Source organism: Hyperoodon ampullatus (assembly GCF_949752795.1).
Source record: "Hyperoodon ampullatus genome assembly, chromosome: 3".
Classification (NCBI taxonomy): Eukaryota; Metazoa; Chordata; class Mammalia; order Artiodactyla; family Ziphiidae; genus Hyperoodon; species Hyperoodon ampullatus.
In genome coordinates, this window is record NC_136916.1 from 164,992,064 (window position 1) to 165,018,090 (window position 26,027).

Genomic DNA, 26,027 nt, shown 5'->3' on the forward strand with positions numbered 1-26,027 from the left:
ACTGGATAATTTTCACTGATGATACTGAGCATAGCCAAGCAGACAAATATAAATTCCAGGAATCCTCTGAATTATGCAAGTAATGGTACTCTATAAAGATATAGATTAAATGTAAATGTAATAATACAATATGTTTTAAAATAATATATAATAAAATAGAATAAACGAACTATATAGTATATGTATTAGGCTATATATTATGGTATGTAATAATACATAGTTTATTTTATTTATATCCTCATTTCCAAAGGGCTTCAAACTCATCTAATTAAAAATAGGCTTGATTAGGGGCAAAGGTGCTGACCGTCCCCATGGTGGCTGTGCTGGAGCCCGGGGAGCCCGGGGAGGGGAAGCCGTTTAAGCTCCTACGAATTTTAGATGTTGAAAACATTCCCTATGCACGGGATTCGATATTATATGGTTCATTAGGATCTGTTGAGGCTGGCTTTGGACATTTTTTATTAACCAGTAGAATTAGAAGATCACGTGATGTTGGAGTAGGAGGATTTATCTTGGTGACTTTAGGATGCTGGTTCCATTGTAGGTATAATTATGCAAAGCTAAGAATCCAGGAAAGACTTGCCAGAGAAGGAATTAAAAATAAGATTTTATATGAAAGTATCCACCTTGATCCTGAAAGAAAACAAACCAACGGTGGCGGTAGCAGCAATTGAGCAGTCTTGAGCTTAGAAAACCTGGATACAACTCACTTCAGTGTGAACAAAGCTCAGATCAACTACAGAAAGCATTTTATGTACCATAAGAAGTCTTTCAATCAAGTAAAGAAAGTATGTGTAAGTTGCAGTCTTTTTTACACATGTATGAATATTTACAAACTTATTCTGGCCCTGTATCTACTGTCAGTATAACATACAGTGGACTCGCACTTAAAATAAACCTCATGTTTAATGCTTTAAAAAATAGGCTTGATTAAACCATTAAATAAGAGTAGAAAAGCCACCTGCCTAATAAAGGGAATTAAAGAGATAAATAGAAAAATAAGCTATGAATAGTTATTGCAACTGAGCACAAGTCTTAGTTTTGAGCTGACAAGCTAAGACAAAAAGAAGAAACTCAATAATAAAAGTAAACATAGCAATGCATTAAGGGAGAAAATTGTTTTCCTTCTAAAATACAGATACAAGCCTCCAGATATCAATAACAAAAATGTACCATTGGAATGATTTCTTAACAGTGAGAAATTCATGTTTAAATACTCAACAAAAGGTCTTCAGGAATGTCTATTCTCCAAGACTATTGCAGCTGATGGTGATTCCCCAGTGGAAGTGTGTTCCTGGAAGCTAAATCTACAGTAAGCCCATATTAGCTGCATGCATCTACCTATGATCATGGGTTATCTCCTGGGAACAGCAACCAGAAAGGATCTTCTCTCTCTTCTTTATACATGTAGAGTGAAGGCCAAGGACAAATTAAATTGCACTTATGATAATATGTTCTCTGCTAAAATTGGAGAGAAAAAGACCCTATTGTCCACTTCTTGAAAGAATTGGAATAAAATACTTAAAAGAAAAATAATGAAATGAGGATGGCTTCAGTTGAAGGTGGATAGCAAGCAATATAGTCTTCAGAACCTCTCTCACTTTGCTGTCCTCGATTAATCGTGGAGCCTCTTTCCTATCTGAAACTAAAATTTACTTTGATACCCAAAATCTACTTTCACAAGAGAAGCTGGCATCACCTTTGTGTGAGTCAAGTCACTGTGTTGCTTCTCCCAGGGGCGTTTGCCCTTTATGTTTTGGTTCTAATTCAATCTAACAAATGCTTACTGGAGGCCTATTATATGCAAGATATTTTCCAGATGCTAGTAGTGGAATAAAAGGTTTCATGTTTTTAGACAGGGATTTCAAGCATTAATGAGTAGGTAGGCAAGAGTGTTTTTGTTCTCTGGGTAACATCTGACTCTCTACCCCTGCACCCTTCTAAATGACTTCTGCTGTTGGGGGCCACAGAACCATCACACACACTTCCATATTTCTCAGATTTTGAATCTAATTTTCTCCTTTCCCTAGAGCCTTAGAGAATCAGGAGTTCAGATGAATTTCTGGCTTATTCCCCTTTCCTTTTCATAGTGTTCCTGACTTACTCCCTTATGCCTGAATTTCCTGATACCCAAGTTCTTCCGAGACAAAAGTCTTAGAAGAGAGAAAACTTTTATTTTCTGAACATCTCATTTTGCCAGGCACTGTATGTGTTAATCCTTACAACTACAAAGTTAGTAGCATCTCTTACATCTTAGAAAAGAGGGGCTTGAAGCTTGGAGAGGTTTGGAAACTAATTCAAGAAATTTAGGAACTAACTGTGGCAAAAAACTCACAATTAAGTTCTACATATCTGACTCCAAAGCCAGTACTTCTTCCATTACAGCAGAGGTTGGGGGCGTGTGTTTGCGTGTGTGTGTGTGTGTGTGTGTGTGTGTGTGCGATTTTGCCTCTCAGGGGAACTTTGGCAACAGCTGGAGACATTTTTTGTCACAACCAGGGGTGGAGTGGGTGGGTTGCTACTGGCATGCAGTGCATAGAGGCCAAGGATGCTGCTAAACATCTTACAGTGCACAGGACAGCCACCCCCCAACAAAGAATTATGAATCCAGCCCAAAATGTCAGTAGAGCTGCTGCTGAGAAGCAGCACATTACCATGCTCCACGCCCCATTCTGTTCTTATTTCCAAGGATTCAAAAGTAACTGCTTCAAAATTAAACAAATTGTTCAAAGTCACGGATAAATCAATGCCTTGTTCATGCTGCAACTCTCTTCCATCATAAAGGAAAACACATTGGTGCCTTAAGATAAAAAAGGCGGAGGGTGGTGGTGGAAGAGGATGGAGGAAGCTCAGTAAGCAGAAAGGAAATGCAAACTGATTATTGGGGTTAAGAATTAAGATATAAATATGTAGATGTTTTTCATCCCCAGGATTTTCACTAATCCAAATGTTCACGTACTACTTGGAAATTTAATTATTTGGAGCTGGTTAAATGTTACCCTGACCTCAACCAACAATTGCGTTTGACTTCCTTCTGGGGCCCAAAGGACATGGATGCCAGATGAGACTACCATCTCTTCCCGCTCTTCCCGCAGGGATGAGGCCTGCCAGGTGCTGGTGGTTCGACTCCTGACTGGCAGCCGCTCTGTGGACTACTGGCAGAGATCCAGAGGAACAGACTGGCCCTTGGGGCTCTTTCCCCGCCCAGTCCGTCCACCCTAGCATCCTCTGCGGCGGGGGGCGGGGCTGCGGGGCCGCGGGAGCACACGTCCCTGCGCCGTGACGTCACAATCTCGGCGCCTTGGAACCCGCACTTAGCAACCCGCCTTGCGTCAGTCTCCAGCTCCTGCGGTCGCCCGCGGGGTCTTTCTCGCCAAACGTCTGCTGCGGGGGCTGGCCCGGACCCGGGAAGGACCAAAGGGGACCCAGCGTGTCCCCACGGCGGCTGCAAGAGGATCTAAGCATGGATGGCAGCCGGAGAGGTAAAGGGCAGTTGTCGCTGGCGACCGCCATCTCGCGTCGACCCGCTCTCCGACCCTCGGGTCTGGGGTCCGGGTAAGGGGCCGCGCGGGTCGAGGCCGCACGCTGGGCGCTCCCTGACCCCTGCTTAGTCGCCGGTGTTGACCCGAGTGTTGCCCCGAGCTGCCCAGGCCTCTCGCCCGGGATGAAGCCCTTCTTGCGGGGTTCACAGGTCCATTTCTTGCTCAGAATTTGTTACCCTGACTCCAGGAGGCCCTGTCCCCTGAATTCGGGGTCGGAGGCAGAGGAATCAAATGTGGTCTTTGGAGTCAGACCTCTCTGGGCCCAAAATTAAGCCCCGCTGCACTCCCGAGGGGTGAGCCTCAGTTTCCTCATCTCGAACCATGGGTGATGGTAAAAACACCCATGGATTTTTTTTTTTACATTAAGTGGGTAAAAAACACCCATTTAATCTTGAGGATTAAATGCGGATTATACATACAAAGCTCCTGGCACATTGTAAGTACTCAGTAAATACAAAGTCCTTCACACTGTAACCCCGTTCCCGCCGCCCCGCAAAAAAACACACCATTGAGTAACCCAGGGATTCTCTAACTTTAGTGCGAATAGGAATCACCTAGGAATCTTGCTAAAATGCTGGTTATGATTCAATAAGTCTGATGGGGGGGTGGGCTGAGATTTTGCATTTCTAATAAGCTTCCAAATGATGCAGCGTTGTTGGCTACAGTTTTAGGAGCAAAGGACTAATCCATAGTCACTATGTATACCTGCCCTTGACTGAATACTCTGGGTTAAAATGGACATCCCTGGGTTTCCCTGGTGGCGCAGTGGTTGAGAGTCCGCCTGCCTATGCAGGGGACGCGGCTTCATGCCCCGGTCCGGGAGGATCCCACATGCCGCGGAGCGGCTGGGCCTGTGAGCCACGGCCGCTGAGCCTGCGCGTCCAGAGCCTGTGCTCCGCAACGGGAGAGGCCACAACAGTGAGAGGCCCGCGTACCGCCAAAAAAAAATAAAATAAAATAAAAAATAAAAAAATAAAATGGACATCCCTGTGGAACAATTGGAGCCATATAGCTTTAAATCTCTAGGAGTCAGCCCAGTCCAAATAATCTTCATCTTCACACTTTCTGAGCGAGGCAGATAAGGCAATCTTCAGACCTCTTCTCCCAATTCAGTGTTCTTATCTATTTTAAACTGTACCTTTAAACCAAGCTGCGGGATGGTTCCTTGCAACAAGTCTTGCTTTGAATACAAGTGCACCTCTATTATGTAATCATTGATCAAAATAAGTGCTGTTCTAAATGTAGGAGATAACTATTCATTGATCACCAAACCGGTATACTCTGACACCTTGCCACCTAAGTTCCAGAAAAAGCAAACGAAAGTGCTGTTAATGGTTTTCAGAAGTTTTACCACACAGGCTAACATTACTCATGCTGTGTACCAGAAACTATTCCCAAGTTAACGTTTTTTAATCCACAGAACATCTTGTACATAGGTATTCTCATTTTACAGTGAAGAAACTAAAAGATCATAAGTAACTTGCTAAGGTCACAGTTAAGTGGCACAACAGGCTTTGAATCCAGGTGTAATGAATGTGAAACCCTAGAGCCATTGTTTTACTTAACTACCCCGTGGTAGAAGTGGGAGCATGGGAAAATATGTAAAATTTAGAATATAATAGACTTAGTAAGACTTAGTAAGTGTCAGTATCTATTAATTAAATTATTTTTAAAGTCAGGCTCATGTCAGAATGTAAAAAGGTTTCTATTTTTATAACTTACCCAATTTAATTAGCTTCATTTTTAGGACATTATATAATAGTATCAAACGTTTTTTATTTTGAGTTTTTAAGCAAAATGTATTATTCAACAGAGATCTAGGGTAGTCAGTTCTCCTATACCATAATTATTAATAGGAAACCATACGTAATTTTAGCCAGAGCTAAAATACTTAATTTTAACTGAAAGTATTGCACTTTCTAAATTTCTTTGATTTCATTAAGAGGTTACTTTTGATGCTTTCAAGAGCACAAAATATTAAGACATCCAACGTTATAATTTATTTATCTTTTGTCATTTATTCTCTCTGACATTGTGCTCTCTAACTTCTCTAGATATACCTGCTTTCTCTTTTTCTGTGAACTGAAGGGAAACACATACATTAGAAAGGAATTTGGAGGGAATAAACTGCATACAGGGAATAAACTACATACTTCTTAGCCTGTTTCATTTGATATAGTAGCTTGGAGCATGGTTTGAGTCCTAAGCAATTTATATTGATCAAGATGGTGTAATGGTTGACTCAGAAGCCAGACTGCCTAGGTTCAGACCTGAAATCTGTCACATAGTAGTTGTGTAATCTTGGGGAAATTACATGCTTTACCTCTTTGTGCTTCATCTATAAAGTGGGGATAATGATAGTACCTCTCATAGGATTGTTGTAAGGATTAAGTGAATTTGTTTCCACAAAGTGCTTAGAACAGTGCCAGGCACAGTTAGCAGTATTCAGTAAGTTAGCATTGGACTACAAGTGAAGAAGCCCAACTCAAGCTGGCTTAAGCTAAAATAGGATTTTTTGAGTTCATGTACGAATAGGCTAGGGAGGGTAGAGCTTCAAACATGGTTAGATCCCGATACTCAGGCGATGTTGCCAGGGATCTCATTTGGTCTTGGTTACACTTTCCTCTGTGTAGGCTGCGTTCTCAGACAGGTTCCCATTGTGTTGTGCAAGATGGCCACCAGTAGTGCCAGGCTTATTTATGTTCTAGGTATTTCCTAAGAGTTCCAGTAAAAGTCCCATGATTATGTCTCATTGGCTGGACTTGGGTCACATAGTCACTCCTGATTCAGTCAACATTACTGGCCAGTTTGGGGTGATATGCCCACCTCTGAGCAGTGGGCTCCACTTGAACCAGCTGGGCTAAGAGAGGGGAGGAGTGGTTCCCCAAGCAGGTTGAGGTCCTGTTTCCAGATAAAGGGGCATTGGATTCTGGGCAAGGAAAAAGTCAACACTTTTTTCCCTCTGGAGAAATAAGGTTTGCTTGAGAGTTTGTTGGTTAGTTTGCTCTTTTTATGTTTAGTCTCTCCAGGCAAAAACTATGCTAATTTCATGACTGTTTTCATTACCAGCTCAAGTGGTATCACCTTGACTTCTCTTGTCCTAAATAAGTTAATATTTTTCCTTCTGGCTCTCTGGCCTATGATGTAGAAGGAGCTTCTTGGGTATTCTGATCTCAGATTTTTTTTTGTTTTAGTCTGTTCTGGCAGGCTTTGTTCTCTGATCCTGGATTTTAGTTCTACTATCTCGATACCTCTTTTTCTATTTTCAAACATCATATTTCTTCCAGACTTTGTGCCTTCCCCATACCTTTATAGCTTATAAAAGCCCACCTGATAGCAGACTGGCCATTTTACCCACTTAAAACATGTCTTGGGATACTATATTTTGCATGTTAAATTCCATGAAACTCTGTAACTCAGCCTTCCTATCTTGGAGATTACCCCTCAAAACACAGTCACTTTTTCGGGAGAGAAGTTATTTTGTGATAAAGTATATATCTAGTTTTCTGACAGCCTATCTGGTCTGAAACATGAGACACTGACTTTAGGGGACACAGTGAGTTTTCCATCACTGGAGGTGCTTTTATTTTATTTATTTTTTATTTTTTTTTTGCGGTATGCGGGCCTCTCACTGTTGTGGCCTCTCCCGTTGCGGAGCACAGGCTCCGGACGCGCAGGCTCAGCAGCCATGGCTCACGGGCCCAGCCGCTCCGCGGCATGTGGGATCCTCCCGGACCGGGGCACGAACCTGAGTCCCCTGCATCGGCAGGCAGACTCTCAACCACTGCGCCACCAGGGAAGCCCTAGAGGTGCTTTTAAATATAAGATGTTTAGGGACTTCCCTGGTGGTTCAGTGGTTAAGAATCCACCTGCCAGTGCAGGGGACACGGGTTCGAGCCCTGGTTGGGGAAGATCCCACATGCTGCGGAGCAGCTAACCCCATGGGCTACAACTACTTAGCCTGCGCTCTAGAGCTCACAAGCCACAACTGCTGAGCCCCCGTGCCACAACTTCTGAATCCCGGGTGCCTAGAGTCCGTGCTCTGCAACAAGAGAAGCCACAGCAGTGAGAAGCCCACGCACTGCAACAAAGAGTAGCCCCCACTCGCCACAACTAGAGAAAGCCCACGGGCAGCAACGAAGACTCAACACAGCCATGAATAAATGAATGAATGAATAAATAAATTTATGAATATAAGATGTTTAGATAGAATCCAAGCAAGAGGGTAAGTGGGTTGGACTAGATGAACCTTAAGACATCTTTAATCATTAAGTTCTGATTCTGACATTTTTATATACTTATATATAATAATGTTATACCGTATAATTTATAATTTACCAAATTACTTTGTGAGAGGATTACTTAAAGTTATTTTTAAGGACAGACCAGCCTATGGTTAACTGAAATAGTTAAATCATATGTATGAACTGAAAATCTAGTTGTGTTCTATCTCAAAATCATTTAAAAACCAGTAGGTCAGTGATTTACTGAATGAAGTCAGTATATATCAAATAACATAATTGATGTGTTTATCATTTTATCCAGTGAAACTTAAGCCTCAAGGCACAACTGTTTTGAAAATTACTTATTTTCTTAAAAGAGAAAGCCTTTTATTTATGGCCACCGAATTTTTGTGTGATATATCATTGCTGGTTAGTAATATGATTGAATAAAATTTTTAAACAGTTTTGGTAAAAATAAATTTATTATTTTTTATGTGTTCAGTAGTGTCTTTGTGAAAGTTGTGTTTCATTTATCCTAATTCATGTTTTTTTGTTAAAAGTCAGAGCAACCTCTGTCCTTCCCAGATATGGTCCACCCTGCCTATTTAAAGGACACTTGAGCACCAAAAGTAATGGTAAGTGAGGTACTTAAAATGGTAAAAGATTGTTAAAAGATTGACCAAGTGTGTTTCCTTTATTTGTAAATTATATAAAATGATGAAAAATACTTCATTTAATCAATATTTGAACTTCATATTATCAATTATAATTACATATTATAGGAATTCTTGAGGTTAGAGAATTTAGGAGCCCATCATGCCCTGGATGTGGACCTTGCTACCTTGTGCTCCCTGCTGCAGCTCCAGCCCAGCTGTCCTCTTTGCTGGCCGACTACCCTGACTGAAGGCATGCCTTCCTTGTTAAAATGGTGATTAGCAAATTGTTAAAGACACAGCACTGAAAAGGAAAAGCTGTGCAGAGGAAAAGAGCCCTTGAAAAATGCATTTTGTATCAGGAACAAACACTTACCCAACTGGGCCTCTTTATCCAATTGGACTTCTAGATCCTATGAAAGCGGAATCTGTATTCTGTAGATGTTTTCACATTTTAAAGCCTTTAAAGTACATTTTAATGTACATTTAAAGTATTTTTATAATTATAGCTTAAAATGTTTAAGCCTGGGTTTTTAGGCAAAATACTAATTGAAAGTCTTTCTTTCCTTATTTACATGAAAAATCCTTTATACTGATCCTCCAAATGTGAAAGAAGAATCATTTTCTGTTACCTCATTTATTTCTTTGTAATAAAGCTTATATACACATAGAGCCAGAATCATAAACTTTGAAAATCAATTTTTAAATAAAAATTTTGAGCTAGTTTTAAAAGATACATATATAGAAAAGCAGGATGAAGAACAATACGTCGTATACTAACTTTTTTTTAAAGAATATATGTGCAGAGCTGGTATAGGAATAGTGATTGTAAGTATGAGGTTGCCTTGGTTCACATCTAAACTGCATCCTTTATCAGCTGTGTGACCTTGAAGACCTTGCTCACATCTCTCTGCCTCAGTTTCCACGTCTATTAAATGGTGATAATAATGACTAAATGAGTTTTTACAGGTAAAGAGCTTAGAGCAATATATGCATGGTACCTATTCAATAAATGTTTTTAGTAGTAGTTGTAGTATTAGTGTCAAGATTATCATTATTGTATATACTTTTATTATGCATAGAATTTCCTTGGAAGGATGTATTAAAAAAGTAGCAGAGTATACTTCTGGGAGAGGAGACTAGGGGTCAGGGCAGGAAATTCACTTATTTTTCAATGTCTCCATGCCGTTTTAGCTATAATTTTTAACCACATGCATGTATTACTTCTCAAAAACTTTTTAATATTTAAAAAAGTTATGCCTACATTTACATTTTATACATTTATACTCATATATACATGCTTAATTCTAAGATTTCTTTTAACAGTTTAGAGGAGGTCAAGATGTTTAATGTCCCCGGGTTTCCCTGGTGGCGCAGTGGTTGAGAGTCTGCCTGCTAATGCAGGGGACACGGGTTCGAGCCCTGGTCTGGGAGGATCCCACATGCTACGGAACAACTAGGCCCGTGAGCCACAACTACTGAGCCTGCGCGTCTGGAGCCTGTGCTCCGCAACGAGAGGCCGCGATAGTGAGAGGCCCGCGCACCGCGATGAAGAGTGGCCCCCGCTCGCCGCAATTGGGGAAAGCCCTCGCATAGAAATGAAGACCCAACACAGCAGAAATAAATAAAAATAAATTAATAAACTCCTACCCCCAACATCTAAAAAAAAAAAAAAACAACAACAAAAGTTTAATGTCATCCAATTTCTTTGTAATTATACTTGTCTTAAGATAGTCCTAATACTTCAAAAAGAATGCAGTAAACCGATTTGTAGATTTTGTTTTCAGATATAAAATTAGAAGTTTGCATCTCAGAATAGAATCTTTGCCTAGAGTTTCGGAGTTTGGGATTTGTTTGATTTCCCAGACTCCATGTATTCAAGTGTTAATAATGGTAACATTATTTTATCATCAGGCAAGCAGCTAAACATTTTTAGTTAAGAGATTGAGAGCTGTCGATAAGAAATAGTTTTGTAAATGTAATGGTAGATTATATTTCTCAATCGCTTCCCAAAACTCTCAGGCTTGTAAAACTTACTCCTAGAAAGGTTTGAACCAAAGTAGTGAATAGCTCGTTAGCAGTGCAAGGTGACAGCTAGGACATATTCAGCATCACAGATATAATGTCAGTATCTCCATGGTTAAACTTCAGAACATTTTATAAAAAGGAGCTTAATAATCAGTAACTTGTTTATCTCATGATGACTTTTATATTTTAAATATATAATGATTAAATATGTTTTAATTTTTAGCTTTTTGCACTGACTCCTCCTCTCTCAGACTGAGTACTCTCCAACTGGTCAAGAATCACATGGCTGTTCACTATAATAAAATCCTTTCAGCCAAAGGTAAAAACGTGCAAATGTTAACTTTCTGTACCCATTTAAACCCTTCTCAGCTTCACTTCTAATTAGTGTAAATCTGTAGCAAAAATGAATACATTATATACCCATGGGTTTGTGTTTGGTGTAGTAAGATACCAACCACAGACTCTATATACCTAGCAAATTCAGAATGCCATTTTTATTAACTGTATTTGAATGTAATATCTGTGTTGTTTCATTTTACCTGTTATTCCTAATATATTTTTGCGATTAGATGCTGATCTTAATATAACAAAAGTTTATGATCTTCTCTTTTGTTTTCAAATTTGAAGAAGCTACACAGAGAAGATGGTAACTACAAGTTTTTTCTTTTTGTCAGCTTTATTGAGGTGTAACTTAAATATAATAAAATGAACTAATTTTAAGTGTACAGTTGAAATTTTTGAAAAATATATAAATTTTTATGATCACCACTACAGTCATGCTGTAAAAGAAGGATGGGCTAACTACAGCTTGCAGGCCAAGTCATCCTGCCACCTGTTTTTGTACAGCTCCTGAACTAAGAGTGCTATTTATATTTTTAAATGGTTGAAAAAAATCAGAAGAATAATATTTTGTAACATGTGAACATTACATAAAATTGAAATTCTATCGTCCATAAATAAACACAGTCACATTCATTCTTTTACACATTGTCTATGGTGGCTTTTACACTAAAAGGCAGAGTTGACTAGTTGTGACAGAAGCTATATCACCCTGCAAAGCCTGTAGAATTAGCCCTCTGTTCCTTTACAGAGAATGTTCACTGACTCCTGGTATAGAACATTTTCTTCATCCCAAAATGTTCTCCCTAGTCCTTTGCAATCACTCTCTTCCCTCCAGTTCCTGGCAACCACTGATCTCCTTTCTCTCACTATAGTTTTGCCTCTTCTAGAATTTCATATAAATGGAATTATACAATATGTATCATTTTGGGTCTGACTTATTTCAATTAGTTAACACTTTTGAAACTAATCCACGTTCAGTATTTCTTCCTTGTTATTGCTAAGTAGTATTCCATTTAATGAATATACCACAATTAGTTTATCACTTCACCAGTTGGTGGACATCTGGATTGTATTGACTCACTTTTGGCAATTAGGAATAAAGCTGCTGTAAACATTCACATAGAATCTTTGTATGTTTCCATTTCACTTGGATAAATTTATTTACTAGGAGTAGAATGGTGGCATAATGTGGTAAGTGTATGTTTAACTTTATAAGAAACTGCCAGACTGTTTTCCAGAGTGACATTTTTCATTTCCATCACTTCCACATCCTCACCAACACTTCCTATTGGCAGTCCTAGTGAATATGTAATGGTATCTCATAAGGTTTTAGTTTCTATTTCCCTAATGTCCAATGATGTTGAGCAACTTCTTTTTTTCCTTTTTTTTTAATTGAAATATAGTTGACATACAATATTTCAGGTGTACTACATAGTGATTTGACATTTGCATACATTATGAAATGATCACCAAGTCTACTAACCACCTGTCCCCATAAAAAGTTAATTGCAGGGCTTCCCTGGTGGCACAGTGGTTGAGAGTGTGCCTGCTGATGCAGGGGACACAGGTTCGTGCCCCGGTCTGGGAGGATCCCACATGCCGCAGAGCGGCTGGGCCCGTGAGCCATGGCCACTGAGCCTGCGCGTCTGGAGCCTGTGCTCCGCAACGGGAGAGGCAACAACAGTGAGAGGCCCGCGTACTGCGAAAAAAAAAAAAAAAAAAGAATTAACTGCAATATTATTGACCCTATTCCTTATGCGATGTAGTACTTATCCATGGCTTATTTATTTTATAAAGGGAGACTTGTACCTCTTAATCCCCTTCACCTATTTTGCCCCCCATTCCCAGCTCCCTCCTTTCTGGCAACCACTCATTTGCTCTTTGTATCTGAGTCTTTTCATTTTGTTTGTTCATTTTGTTTTTCAGATTCCACATATAAGTGAGATCATACAGTATTTGTCTTTTTTGTCTGACTTATTTCACTTCTCATAATACCCTCTAGATCCATTCATGTTATAGCAAAAGACAAGATTTCATTTTTTATGGCTAATATTCCATCGTATATGTACACCACATCTTTATTCATTCATCTCTCAGTAGACACTTAGCTTGCTCCCATATCTTGGCTATTGTGGATAATGCTGCGGTGAACATTGGAGTGCATATAGCTTTTTTTTTTTTTTTTTTGCAGTATGCGGGCCTCTCACTGTTGTGGCCTCTCCTGTTGTGGAGCACAGGCTCCAGACACGCAGACTTAGCGGCCACGGCTCATGGGCCCAGCCGCTCCGCGGCATGTGGGATCTTCCCGGACCGGGCACGAACCCACGTCCCCTACATTGGCAGGCGGACTCTCAACCACTGCGCCACCAGGGAAGCCCAGCTTTTTAATTACTGTTTTTATTTCCTTCAGGTAAATTCCCAGAAGTGGAATTACTGAATCATATAGTAGTTCTATTTTTAATTTTTTGAGGAACCTTCATACTGTTTTCCATAGTGATTGTACCAGTTTACAATCCCACCAACAGTGCACAGGGGTTCCCTTTTCACTGAGCAACTTTTCTTGTGCTTATTTGCCATCTGTGTATCTTCTTTGGTGAAATATCTATCTAAATCTTTTGCCCATTTTTAAAAAATGGATTGTTTGTCTTCTTAGTATTAAGTTTTGAGAGTTCTCTTTATATGAATATGGGTCCTGTGTCAGATACATATTTTGCAAATATTTTCTCCCAGTCTGTGACTTGTCTTTTCATTTTCTTAAGTTTTTATTATGAAATAACTTTAGGCTTATAGAAAAGTTGCAAAAATAGTACAGAATGTCACAGAAACCCTTCACCCAGCTTTCCCTGATGTCAAAATCTTACAAAGCTATAATACAATTATTAAAACCAGGAAATTAATATTGACACAATACTATTAAATACAGACCTTGTTTGAATTCCACCAGTTTTTCACCAGTGTCTTTTAATTTTTTTTTAATTTTATCATTAGAAGAGCTAAAGTTTTTAAATTTTGGTTCATGTTTTCTGAAGTTTATATTTTAAATGATTAAAAAATCTAAAGAAAAATATTTTGTTATATGTGAAATCAAGTCCAGCTTTTCAAATTTTTAATAGTTTATCCTTTTCATATCCTGTTTAAGAAATCTTTGCCTAATCTTAGGTCATTAAGATTTTCTTGTGTGTTTTCTTCTAGAAGTATAAGTTTTAGCTCCTACATTTAGTTTATAATCCATTTTGGGTTAGTTTTTTTATATGGTATGATATAAGGATCAATTTTTTGCCTATGGATATCTAAATATTGCAGTACTATCTGTTGAAGAGATTGTACTTTCCTTATGGAACTGCCTTGACACTTTTTAAGAGACAATTGACCATATGCAAGGGTCTGTTTCTGGACTTACTCTTCAGTTCTGTTGATCTGTTTGTCTATTAGAATACCACACTGCCGTCATCACTATAGCATTACAGTAAGTCTTGAAATCAGATAATGTAGGTGCTACAATTTTGCTCTTTTATTTTCTCAAGCTTGTTTTGGGACTCCAGTTACAAGTATGTTAAGTGAGTGATACAGGTAGCTTAAGTCAGTGATGATCTGCACATTTGTTTTCCAGTCTTTACTCTGTTTCATTTTGAATATTTATATTGCTGTGTTTTCAAGTTCACTAGTATTTCCTTCTGCAGTATCTAATGAGCCGTTAATCCCAACCAGTATATTTTTTATCAAAGATATTTTTCATCTCTATAAGTAGCATAAAAATCAAAACAAGGAAGTGCAAGTTCTGGAACTTTTGGGGATTTTCACATTTGATATTTATTGTCATTTATAAAATTAAGAATAATATTAAACAACTGATTTTTCTCTTTCAGCTGCAGTAGACTGCTCAGTTCCACTAAGCATGAGTGCCAGCATCAAATGTAAGTAATTTTTAACATATTGCATTTTTTTAAAAAAAATTATGGTGAACTACACATAACCTAAAATTTACCATCTTAACCATTTTTTTAACTTTATTTTTTTAATAAATTTATTTATTCATTTTTGGCTGTGTTGGGTCTTTGTTGCTGCACATGGGCTTTCTTTTTAGTTGCAGTGAGCGGGGGCTGCTCTTCGTTGCGGTACACAGGCCTCTCATTAAGGTGGCTTCTCTTGTTGTGGAGCACGGGCTCTAGGTGTGCAGGCTTCAGTAGTTGTGGCACATGGGCTCAGTAGTTGTGGCGCACGGGCTTAGTAGCTCCACGGCATGTGGGATCTTGCCAGACCAGGGCTCGAACCCGTTTTCCCTGCATTGACAGGCGGATTCTCAACCACTGTGCCACCAGGGAAGACCCCATCTTAACCATTTTTAAGTCTACAATTCAGTGTCATTAAGTACATTCATAGTGTGGTACAACTATAACCACTATCCATTTCCAGAATTCTTTTCATCTTGCAAAACTGAAACTTCACACCCATTAAACAGTAACTCCCCATTCACCCTGCAACCATCGTTCTATATTCTGTCTCAATGTATTGGACTTCCCTAGGTAACTCATTTAAGTGGAATTATCCAGTGTTTTTCTTTTTGTGATTGACTTATTTCACTTGCACAGTGTCCTTAAGGCTCATCCATGTTGTAATGTGTCAGAAATCTTCTTGCTTTTTAAGGCTGACTAATATTCCGTTGTATGTACTACCATATTTTGTTCATATGTTCATAAGTCAATGAACACTTGGTTTGTTTCCACCTTTTGGCAATTGTGAATAATCCTTCTATAGATATGTATGTACGAATATTCATTTGAGACCCTGCTTTCAGTTTTTCTGTGTATATAGCCAGAAATGGAATTTCTGGACCATATGGTAATTCTGCTTTCAATCTTATATTCCCAGTTTCCAATTTGAGGGTTCCAATTTCTCCACGTCCTCCCCAACATTTGTTCTCTGTTTTTTTTTGATAGTAACCCTCCTAATGGGTATTGACATGCTACGTTTTGAGGAAGCATTTTCTAACTTTTAAAAATCATCCATAAAAGAAGCTTTTATTGTATTTCTCAGTATAAGAACTTACAGTTGAGCCCAGGCTCTGCCAGAAAATCACTGTGTAACTTTGGATAAGTTATTTAACTACTCTGGGTTTCATTTTTCCTGTATATAAAAATTTGGATAGTACTGAAAAGCTTGGCAAGGTTTAAGTTCTAGAATTCTGTGATTCTCACTGCCCTCAGCTTGTTAAGATTACTGAATTAGGGACTTCCCTGGTGGCACAGTGGTTAAGAATCTGCCTGCCAATGCAGGGGACCCAAGTTCAATCCCTGGTCCAGGAAGATCCCACATGCCACCGAGCAACTAAGCCTGTGCACCACAACTACTGAGCCTGTGCTCTAGAGCCCACAGGCCACAACTACTGAAGCCTGCATTCCTAGAGCCCATGCTCCACAACAAGAGAAGTCACTGAGGTGAGAAACCTGCACACCACCATGAAGAGTAGCCCCTGCTCACCGCAACTAGAGAAAGCATACATGCAGCAACGAAGACCCAACGCAGCCAAAAGTAAATAAATAAAATAAATAAATTTTTAAAAAATTACTGAATTATTCATTAAAAATACCATAACTGGCACTTTTTTTCAGATAAATATTATCTACTATTTGTATCCTGATAGCTAACTGATAAACATGGTAGTTATTTGTATCTGAAAAACTATTGACATATATTATTATAGAATCATGATATATCTCCCCTTTGTATGTACATACATATGGTATGTACATAGAAAAATATTTCTATTTTTAGAAATCTTTACTAAGAAAATAATCAGACCACAAAATTTGAAATTCCTATTTTAAAATGTTCTGAAAGATACCATTTAAGACCTTTTGAGGGCTTTGAGTCCAATCAAGGAATGCATACTTTAAAATAGCCAAAGAGCATGGATATCACAGCCTGTGCTTGTCTTGTTATAATTATATAAATATCAAATATTATAAACTTTAAGTTTAGTATTTTCTTAAGCTGCTGTTCGAACTTAATTGTTATTTATAGTTTGAGAGAGAATTTCTGCATTAAAAAATAAATAATAGCTTCAAGTAGTGCATGCTAAGTGATAAATGAATGAGAACATAGATAGGAAAATGCCCCTTATGTACAATCTGGGAAAGATCACAGACAACGGGATTGGTTGTACCTATCTCTGCTTGTACATTTTCGTAGTGGAATAGATAGGAACAGATGGGACTTAAGCTGAGCCAGTTGCCACCAGTGAGTACACTGTCTTTACCAGGCCCTGTGCTTGGCGCTTTGTATTCTCCCTCTTCTGTGACCTTTATGTTTGCAACAAGCCTTCGTGTAGGTTCTCATATCTTTGAATGAGTCTTAGGACTTGAATAATTTTATAAGAAAGGTAAAGGCATTTTAGGCAAGAGTACAGTGTTGAGTATATGTTTTTAAAGACCAATTTCACCATAGCACTCAAGCTATATGGGCTAGTCATTTTATGTCTTTCCCTCCTCTTTTGTAAAATGAAAGCTAGATAATCTCTAAGGATCCTTCCAGATTTTTAATTTCTAAGCTTTATATTTCTTCTTCTGTATCATATTAGTAACTTTTTATAGCACAGAAAACTGGTTCAATATTTATAGGCTTTCAAAATCTGAATCATTTGAACTAAGGTGGTTTTACCCAGTTGACATTAGATCAAATAATCCTTTTTAACTAGGCTCTAAATGGGAAAGTTTTGCTAAATTTTCATACTGAACAAGTTCCTGAACAGTAGATGTATAAGATAAGACTATCTCTTTTTTAATTCAGGTTGTGTAATTAACAAGCCTGAATGTATGTATTAATCCTCTTACTGAACCAAATTCACCAATTTAAAATCCAAATTCACCAATTTAAAATAATCAGGCATTTTGCATATTTTGTTTAGTACACTAGAGTTTGTTCAGTGATTAATTCAGCAAATATTTATTGGACACCTACTGTTTGCTTTTATAGACCTTACATTCCAGTTGAAGGAGACAAACAATAAGCAAATGCAAAGAAATAAGTAAATATAGACTATATCAGATGGTGATAGGTACAGTGAAAAAGAATGAAGCAGGATAAGGGAGATTGGGACTTTGGAGAAGAAGGCCTCACTGATAAGGTGAGCAGAGACCTAAAAGAAATAAGGGAGAAGCAAGTGGCTAAAGGAGGGAAGAGCAATCAAGATAGAGAAAACAGCACGTACAAAAGCCTTGACATGGCATTGTGATCGGTGTATCCAGGGGAACAGCAAGAAGAGCTGTATAGCTGGTGTGAAATAAGCCAGCTGAAGAGTGACAAGCGATGAGGTCACTGAGATGGGACAAAGAGATGCAGACCACATAGGGCTATGACTATTTGCAAGCACTTTGGCTTTCACTCCAAATGAAATTGGAAGCCATTGGAGGGTCTTGAGTAGAGGAGAAGGAACAGAGCCAGTTTAACTTTAAAAGCATCTTTCTGGCTGGTGAGTTAAGAATAGTCTATAAGGGGCAGTGGTAGAAGCAGAATGACTAATTAGGAGACAGCAATTCAGATGAGAAATAGTGGTGACTTGGACCAAAGTGCCTGTAAGTAGAGGGAATGTGAAATGACTGGATTCTGGAAATATTTCAGATGTGTGTCAACAGTATTTACTGATGGACTGGATGTGGATAGAATATGAGAGAAAAAGAAGAGGGAGTCAAAGATGACTCCCAATACTTAGAGTCCGTCAACTAAAATGACAGTTACAATTTACTGAAGCGAGGAATATGATAGGAAGATATTTAGGGGAGGAAGTGAATCAAGAGTTAAGTCTTGGTCATTGTAAGTTCAAAATAAATACCTATTAGAAATGCAAGTGGAGATGCTGAGGAGGCCGTTGGAATACAAAGTCTGGAGTTCAGGAAAGAGTTCCAGGATGGAGATAAAAATTCAGAAATTGACGACATATAAATTGTATTTAAAGAATTACTCCTGTTTTTTGTTTTTAGAATTTAGACTTAGCTAGTGTTTATTTATCCCATGATATTTTCTGCTTTCAGTCAGTTGAGACAGGAGTTTTTCTTTTTGGCCATGTAAATGAAGAAAATTGTGATGGCTAGAAGAATTGCAAAGATTGTAATCACCAAACCAAAGTGTAATTAATAATCATTACTTTGTGTGTTACAAAGCTGATGCTCATTATAATCAGTATGAACTAACTTAGAAACAGGCTTTGTAGACATATTTTAAAAAAGAAATAAATCTGTGGTTTTGAGTCATCTCTGTTTTTATAAGATATACTCTTCTGTCATAGCAGACAACTGACTTGATAATTTCAGTCTTTATCAAAACTAGAATATCTCTATATACTTTGTTGAATTGTCTAAATAATGCCATATTCTAATGCATTAGAAAGGCTTTATTTTTTATAGCAGTTTCATTGACAAATAATTTTCATACCATAAAATTCATGGATTTTTACTAAGCTTACAGAATTGTGCAATCATCACTACAAACCAGTTTCAAAATATTTTCCTCACCTTAAGAAGATCCCCAAAATGATAGCTTTGCAGCTGCTTCCTCATCCCACTCCTAGCCTTGGAAGCCACTGATCTGCTTTCTTTCTCTATACATTTGCCTTTTCTGGACATTTTATATAAATGGAGTCATATATGTGTTTTTTTGCATTAGACTTTTACTTAGAATAATGTTTTTGAGATTAACCTATGTGGTAACCTAAATCAGTACTTCGTTCCTTTTAATTGTTAAATAGTATTCTGTTGTATGGATAATGCCACATTTTGTCTCTTTATCAATTAACTGACATTTGCACTGTTTCTGTTTTTTGACCATTATGAATAGTGCACTATGAACATTCATGTACAAGTCTTTCATGTGAATATGAATTTTCATTTCTCTTGGGTATACACCTGAGAATGGAATTGCTAGGTCATATGGTAAAATTATATTTAACTTTTTAAGAAACTGCCAAACTGTTTTCTAAAGTGGCCATACCATTTTATATTCTCGCCTCCAACATAATTAGGATTTCAGTTACTCCATATCCTTGCTAACATGTTATTGACTCCTTTTTTGATTATAGCCATTCTGGTGGGTGTGAAGTGGTCTCATTATGATTTTAATTTGCATTTTCCTCATGATTAAGGATGTAAAGCATTTTTTCATATGCTTATTGGCCATTTGTATATCTTTAGTAAGTGTCTTTTCAAACCTTTTGCCCCCTTTTTTCCCCCTAAATCACGGTGATTTGAAACTTGAAATTATCTTGTCCATTAAGTTGATATAGATTCCAATTAAAAAGTATATGTTAAATTTTAAATTTTACATGAAAATACAAGTCAGTTTACTTATGGTTAGCCTTCTTTTTAACTCTGAAACTTGACTAGCTTTCATTTTGCCATTTTCAGTCTTTGATAATGACTCAATCAATACCTGACTTAACGCACACTAAAATGTGAAACCCCCTTTTTCGTTTGTATTTTCAAATGACTAGCAGTTAAGAAAAATGGAAATCAGTTATCCTAATTAAAAATAATGTTTTAAAATTTAGTGTCTTCTTTTGACTCATATAAAGCTTAAATTTTTATAGCATATGATGGTATTGACAATAATATTTCATTTGCGGGGGAGTATATGGATTAATTCTAACTCTGCATTTGGTGATTGCAGTTACGGACAACACGGTCAAGCATTTCTAATCTTTATATCTCTGTATCTGCTAGGAATTGCTCCCTTGAGCCCTTAGGCTTAATCAATTTGTCATATCTTGTTTCTGCTCTTTAAATAGTCAATCCATTTGAAGTTTCTATAAATTAAATATTTGTTATCTTTATACAGAAAAGTATATGGATTTTTATTTACATATCAGTAGTATAAACATTTTTAGCAAGAAAAAAGTGCCCTTTACTAGTTGTCTAACACCAAAAAAATAATTTTTCTATTTTATTCTGAATTTCAAAAGATTTTTTTCCCCTCAGATGCAGACCAACAACGAAGAGAGAAACTCAAAAAGGAATTAGCATGGTGTGAAGGGGAATTGAAATTAACTAAAACTGCAATGAGATCCAATTCTAAAAGTAATTCCAAGTCATTACTTAACACTCTACAAAAGGTAAGATAGTATTTTTACCTTTTAAAAGTAAATGTTTCTAAGATACTTCATTGGTGGTGCAGCCTGACTTTTTGATAATGTTTACTATAGGTCAGAATTGGTAAACTTTCCTGTAAATAGCCAAATAGTAAATATTTTAGGCTTTCCAGGCCACAACTATTGTGTCTCTGTCACAACTATTGTGCCATTGGAAAGCAGCCATAGACAGTACGTAAATGAATGGACGTAGCTTTGTTCTAGTAAAACTTTATTAACAAAGTGGTGGGCCAGATTTGACCTGTAGGCTATAGTTTGCTGACCCCTGCTTTAGGTTTTTTGTGATACCCTTTATCATCTGATTAAGGGAATTCTTTTTGATTCCTTTTTTGCTAAGAGGAGTTTTTTCCTTTCTCATGAATGTGTGTTAATTTTGTCAAATTCTTTTTCTGCATTTTTTGAAATGATGGTACAATTTTTGTTTTTAATCTATTCAAATGTAGTGAATTATAATCGAGTTTCTAATGTTAAATCAACTTTGCATCCCTAGTAAAAACACAGGTTTGTCATGATGTAATTCCTTTTTTTATACATTACCAGATACAGTTGCTAATATTTTGTTTAGGGTTTTAGCATCTATGTCTATTATTGATATTGACCTGTCATTTTCTACTTTGTCAGGTTTCTGTGTGTCAGGTTTTTTTTTTCTACTGTGTCAGGTTTTGCTAGCCTCATAAAATAAACTGGGTGCTATTTCCTCTTTTTCCATGCTCTAGAGTAGTTTATGTAAGTTTGGAATTATTTGTTCCTTGAATTTGATGGAACTCAGCATTAAAATTCTTTGGGCCTAGAGTTTTATTTGTGAGAAGATTTTTGACTGCAATTTTTGAAATCATTATAGAACTATTTTCATAAGTTGTACACATGTAGAAAGTTGTCCATTTCATCTAAATTTTCAAATTCTTGGCATAGACTTGTTTATAATATCTCTTAAATCATTTCATAATCTCTCTTGAATATGTATTAGTTCCTCTTTTTATCCTAATGTTGTTTATTTGTGCCTTCATTCTTCTTTTCTTTATTATTCTCACAGAGATTTGTCAGTTTTATTAATCTTTTTAAGGGCACATCTTTTACTCCATTTATCCTCTCTGTTGTACTTTGTTTTCTAGTTGGTAATGTTCATGCTTTATTTTCCTCTTTTGGCTTTCTTTGAGTTTATGTTACAGTACTTCTACTTTTGTTTAGTTTATTTTCAGCCTCACTTCTTTCATAGTATGAGCATTTTTAAGGCTATATATTTTCCTTCAAGTGCTGCTTTAGCTGCATTCCACAAGTTTTGATACGTGGTATTTTTTTTTATGGTTCAGTTCAAAGTATTTTACAGTTTCCATTATAATTTATTCTGTAACTCAAGCGTCTTTTAGAAGTGTTTCTTAATCTCTATTTTTTTACCTGGTTTTCTCTTTGTTACAGATTTCTAGCCTAATTGTATTTTGATCAGGGAACATCTGTATGATATCCATTTCTTGAAATTTGTTGAGACTTGTTTTATGGCCCAGTAGGTGGACAGTTTTTTTTCTTTTATTTGTTTGGACAATTTTTTTTAATGCACTATGTCATATGTGTTTGAAAAGAACATATATTCTGTAGCTGTATGCAGTATTTAATATATAGTGTATGTATTAGATTAAGTTTTATATCTTTTAGATGCTCAAATCTTATTGATCTTTTTGTCTAATTAGTCTATCTTTTATTAAGAGAAATCTTTCACATGATTATATATTTAGCTATTTCTCCAAGAATTAGTACTAGCAATTTTTGCTTTATATGTTTTGAGTCTATATTATTATATACATACAGACTTAGAGATGATATATTTTCTTGGTGAATCTAACCTATTGTCACTGTGGTTTGAACTTCTTTGCCTTGATGCTTTTTATATTAAAGTGTTTTCTGATAGTGATATAGTTAAACCAGCTTTCATTTCATTAATATTCCTTTGGTATATCTTTTTCCATTTTTTTTTTTTTTTTTTTTTTTTTGCGGTACGTGGGCCTCTCACTGTTGTGGCCTCTCCCGTTGCGGAGCACAGGCTCCGGACGCGCAGGCTCAGCGGCCATGGCTCACTGGCCTAGGCACTCCACGGCATGTGGGATCTTCCCAGACCGGGGCACAAACCCGTGTCCCCTGCATCGGCAGGTGGACTCTCAACCACTGCGCCACCAGGGAAGCCCCCACTTTTTCCATTTTTTAATCCTAATATTTTAGATAGGTTTTAGGTGGGTCAGATTATTCACTCTGATAATCTTTGCCTTTTAAAGTGGAGCATTTAGTATGTTTTTATTTCTTCTTTCTTCTTGTGTACTTTCTATTTGACCCACAGTAGTAGGCAGGATTCTAAGCCCCACAGTGATCCCCACCCTTAAACAATCCCCTCGTCTTGAGTGTAGGCAGTACCTGTAACTTGCTTCTAACCCATGGGATATGGCAAAGGTGATGGAATATCACTTCTGTAGTTGTTATGTGGCAAAGTGAAGGGAATTTCCCCCTGTAGATTGAGAGAAAGGAAAAATAGGTCCGGGAGTAATTTCTGCAGTGGGTGCTGTTCCCCTCCCCTAGCCATGCCAAAGAAACAAGGGAAGGGGGATATTTTCTCAGGATTCTTCCTGCTCTTCCCTGAGAGCTATTGGTGGAAAAGCTCTTTCCTAGAGGAAAAGCCTGCAAGAGGGTACAAACTCCCCAAGTCTCAGAGGCTTCATACTCTTACACTAGTCCACACTCAGTCCTTAGCAATTAGCTAAAAACTTCTAGCATAATCTTCTTACCAGTTTATATGTCATTCAGCAGCATCTGTCCCAAATAAGCAAATGCTTAGGTTCTGTTTCTCCCTGCAGGTACCTATATCACTGTGGATTTTAGGTTAGTTGTGACCTTAGTTCTCTCAATAGTTCAAGAAAAATGATTAATTTGCAATTTGTCCAGCTTTTTTTCTTATTATAATGGTGACAGCTATGCTCTTTCCATTTCTCTCCATCTGTCAGCTGAAACTGGAAGTCTTTTTGTGTGTGTGATGGTCTCTTCTTAAACTTTTTAATTTTGAAAATTTTAGCATCTATAAAAATAGAGTGGTATAATGAACCCACGTGTTCTTGTCCCCCAAGTGCAACGATGATCAATTCAGGGCCAGACTTATTTCATGTATATCCTCACTCACTACCCCCATCCCAGATTATTTTGATGCAAATACCAGATATATAATTTTATCTATAAATATTTCTGTATATATCTAAAAGATAGACCACCATACCATTATTATGCCTTAAAAATTCCTTAATATCATCAAATATCCACTGTTCACATTTCTCCATTATCTCTCTCTCTTTTTTTTTCTTAAGTTTGTTGGAATTGGAATCTAAATAATTTCAACTAATTGATACATTTCTTTTAATCTATAATTTCTCTTTCCCCCACCTTTTTATCCCCCTACAATTTATGTGTTGGAAAAAACTTGAGTCACTTGTCTTGGCTTAAGGTTTTTGTGGACCATCTGGGTAATGCAAATTTAGGCTGCAAGCTTGTGTGGAAGCAGCATATGATTTCGCATTCTCAAAGGCCACTGTTCTCTCAGTGCCAGTGTTCAAGATGGGCAAGTTTCTTTGTAAGTCATCTAATTGGAGGGTAGCCGTTGAGAGGATCCCAGATTCATGAGCATGCTCTCCTAGACTGTCTAGATTAGGCCCTGAGCTTTGTTTTCTGTCCCCTAGCAACTGTGATATGGAAAAACTATTGCCTGTTGGTAAAAGCCGTTTCATTTTTGACTCCAGCTCTTTCCATTGTACATGAAGATGTGACATATCAGTAGGCAGGTGTAAAGACTAAGGGCATTTGTGAATTAAGAGTGAACCTGGGTCCTTTTTCTCTGAGAAGTGTGGCAGAGCCATAGACCAGTTTTTAGTTGGGAAGTTATGTCATCATATTGACACTTTACAAAGACTACACTGGCAGCAGGGAAGGACAGACTAATTGTTTGACAGTTGCAGTATGGGGAAGAAATGATTAAGATATGATCTGGGGCCTCCCTGGTGGCGCAGTGGTTGAGAGTCCGCCTGCTGATGCAGGGGATACGGGTTCGTGCCCCGGTCTGGGAGGATCCCATATGCCGCGGAGCGGCTGGGCCCGTGAGCCATGGCCGCTGAGCCTGCGCATCCAGAGCCTGTGCTCCGCAACGGGAGAGGCCACAACAGTGAGAGGCCCGCGTACCGCAAAAAAAAAAAAAAAAAAAAAAAAAAAGATATGATCTGTAAGACAGCAGAAGGAGCACAAGGAATATATATTTAGGAGACATTTAGAAAGTAGAATCCCCAGGCCTTGGTGACTGATCAGATGATATGAAGAGCAAGAGGCGGGAATTAAAGAGGTTTCCAGGTTTCTGGCTTGGGCAACTGGGAGGTTTTCAGGTTTCTGGCTTGCCCGAGTTTACTTGTTCGGACCTGCTTAATTTGAGATGCCTTTGGAACGTCTAATATATTCAGTAGAGAGCTGGATATAAGTATCTGTGTCAGGAGAGAGGTCTGGGCTGAAAATAGATTTGGGAGTCATCAGGAAAGCTGTAAATATGTTTAAGAGTCCCCAAGGCTGTTATAAAGGACTAGGAATAGAGCTGCTTCCTTTAGAATAAATATACACTGTACCATCTGGGAATCTGTTCATCAATATTTGACTCATGTATGTATTTTCATTTTTAGTGATGGTACTTTTTAAACATATTTAAAAAAATATGTTTCTATTATCTAGCATTTTGAATATAAATTAATAATTATATTTTGAGGTAAGGATGGAATTTGTTGAAAATAAAATATATAATTAAGTCTATAAATGGACGATGTTTTCCATTCACTTTTCCTTAAGTCACTGTAACCCTGTAACTTTTTGCTTCTAAAAATATAGTTCATTTATGCTTTTATATAAGTATATTTTTTACTCCATTTAGACTTAATAGTAATTTGCAGTTTGCTTACATTTTTTATAATACTTGATAAATATTTAGATACATTCAAATTAAAATTATTATTTGGGGCATAATATTTTGATAATTGGGTGGGTTTATGGTTAACAGATACCTGTAGTTATAATCTGCATTTACTGAAAAGTTTGCTACAAT

The 26,027-nt window shown here is 37.4% G+C and overlaps 2 protein-coding genes across 2 annotated transcripts in view; both read left to right on the top strand.

Annotated features, from left to right (window-relative positions):
- Positions 1-311: 311 nt before the first annotated feature.
- LOC307050807 (cytochrome c oxidase assembly protein COX20, mitochondrial-like) lies at positions 312-674 on the top strand (the record flags this gene model as incomplete). The annotated part of the gene is made up of 1 exon (XM_079701069.1): positions 312-674. One exon carries the CDS (start codon positions 312-314, stop codon positions 672-674), a length of 363 nt encoding a protein of 120 aa, XP_079557195.1.
- Positions 675-3,463: 2,789 nt separating this feature from the next.
- SPATA7 (spermatogenesis associated 7) overlaps positions 3,464-26,027 on the top strand; it is a gene marked incomplete at its 5' end in the record, with an annotated part of 37,524 nt that continues 14,960 nt past the window's right edge. Inside the window, 5 exons of the mRNA XM_079699511.1 lie at positions 3,464-3,482; positions 8,326-8,400; positions 10,670-10,765; positions 14,655-14,702; positions 20,754-20,887. Coding sequence (XP_079555637.1) covers positions 3,464-3,482; positions 8,326-8,400; positions 10,670-10,765; positions 14,655-14,702; positions 20,754-20,887 — 372 coding nt within the window. The remainder of the gene's footprint in view (positions 3,483-8,325; positions 8,401-10,669; positions 10,766-14,654; positions 14,703-20,753; positions 20,888-26,027) is intronic.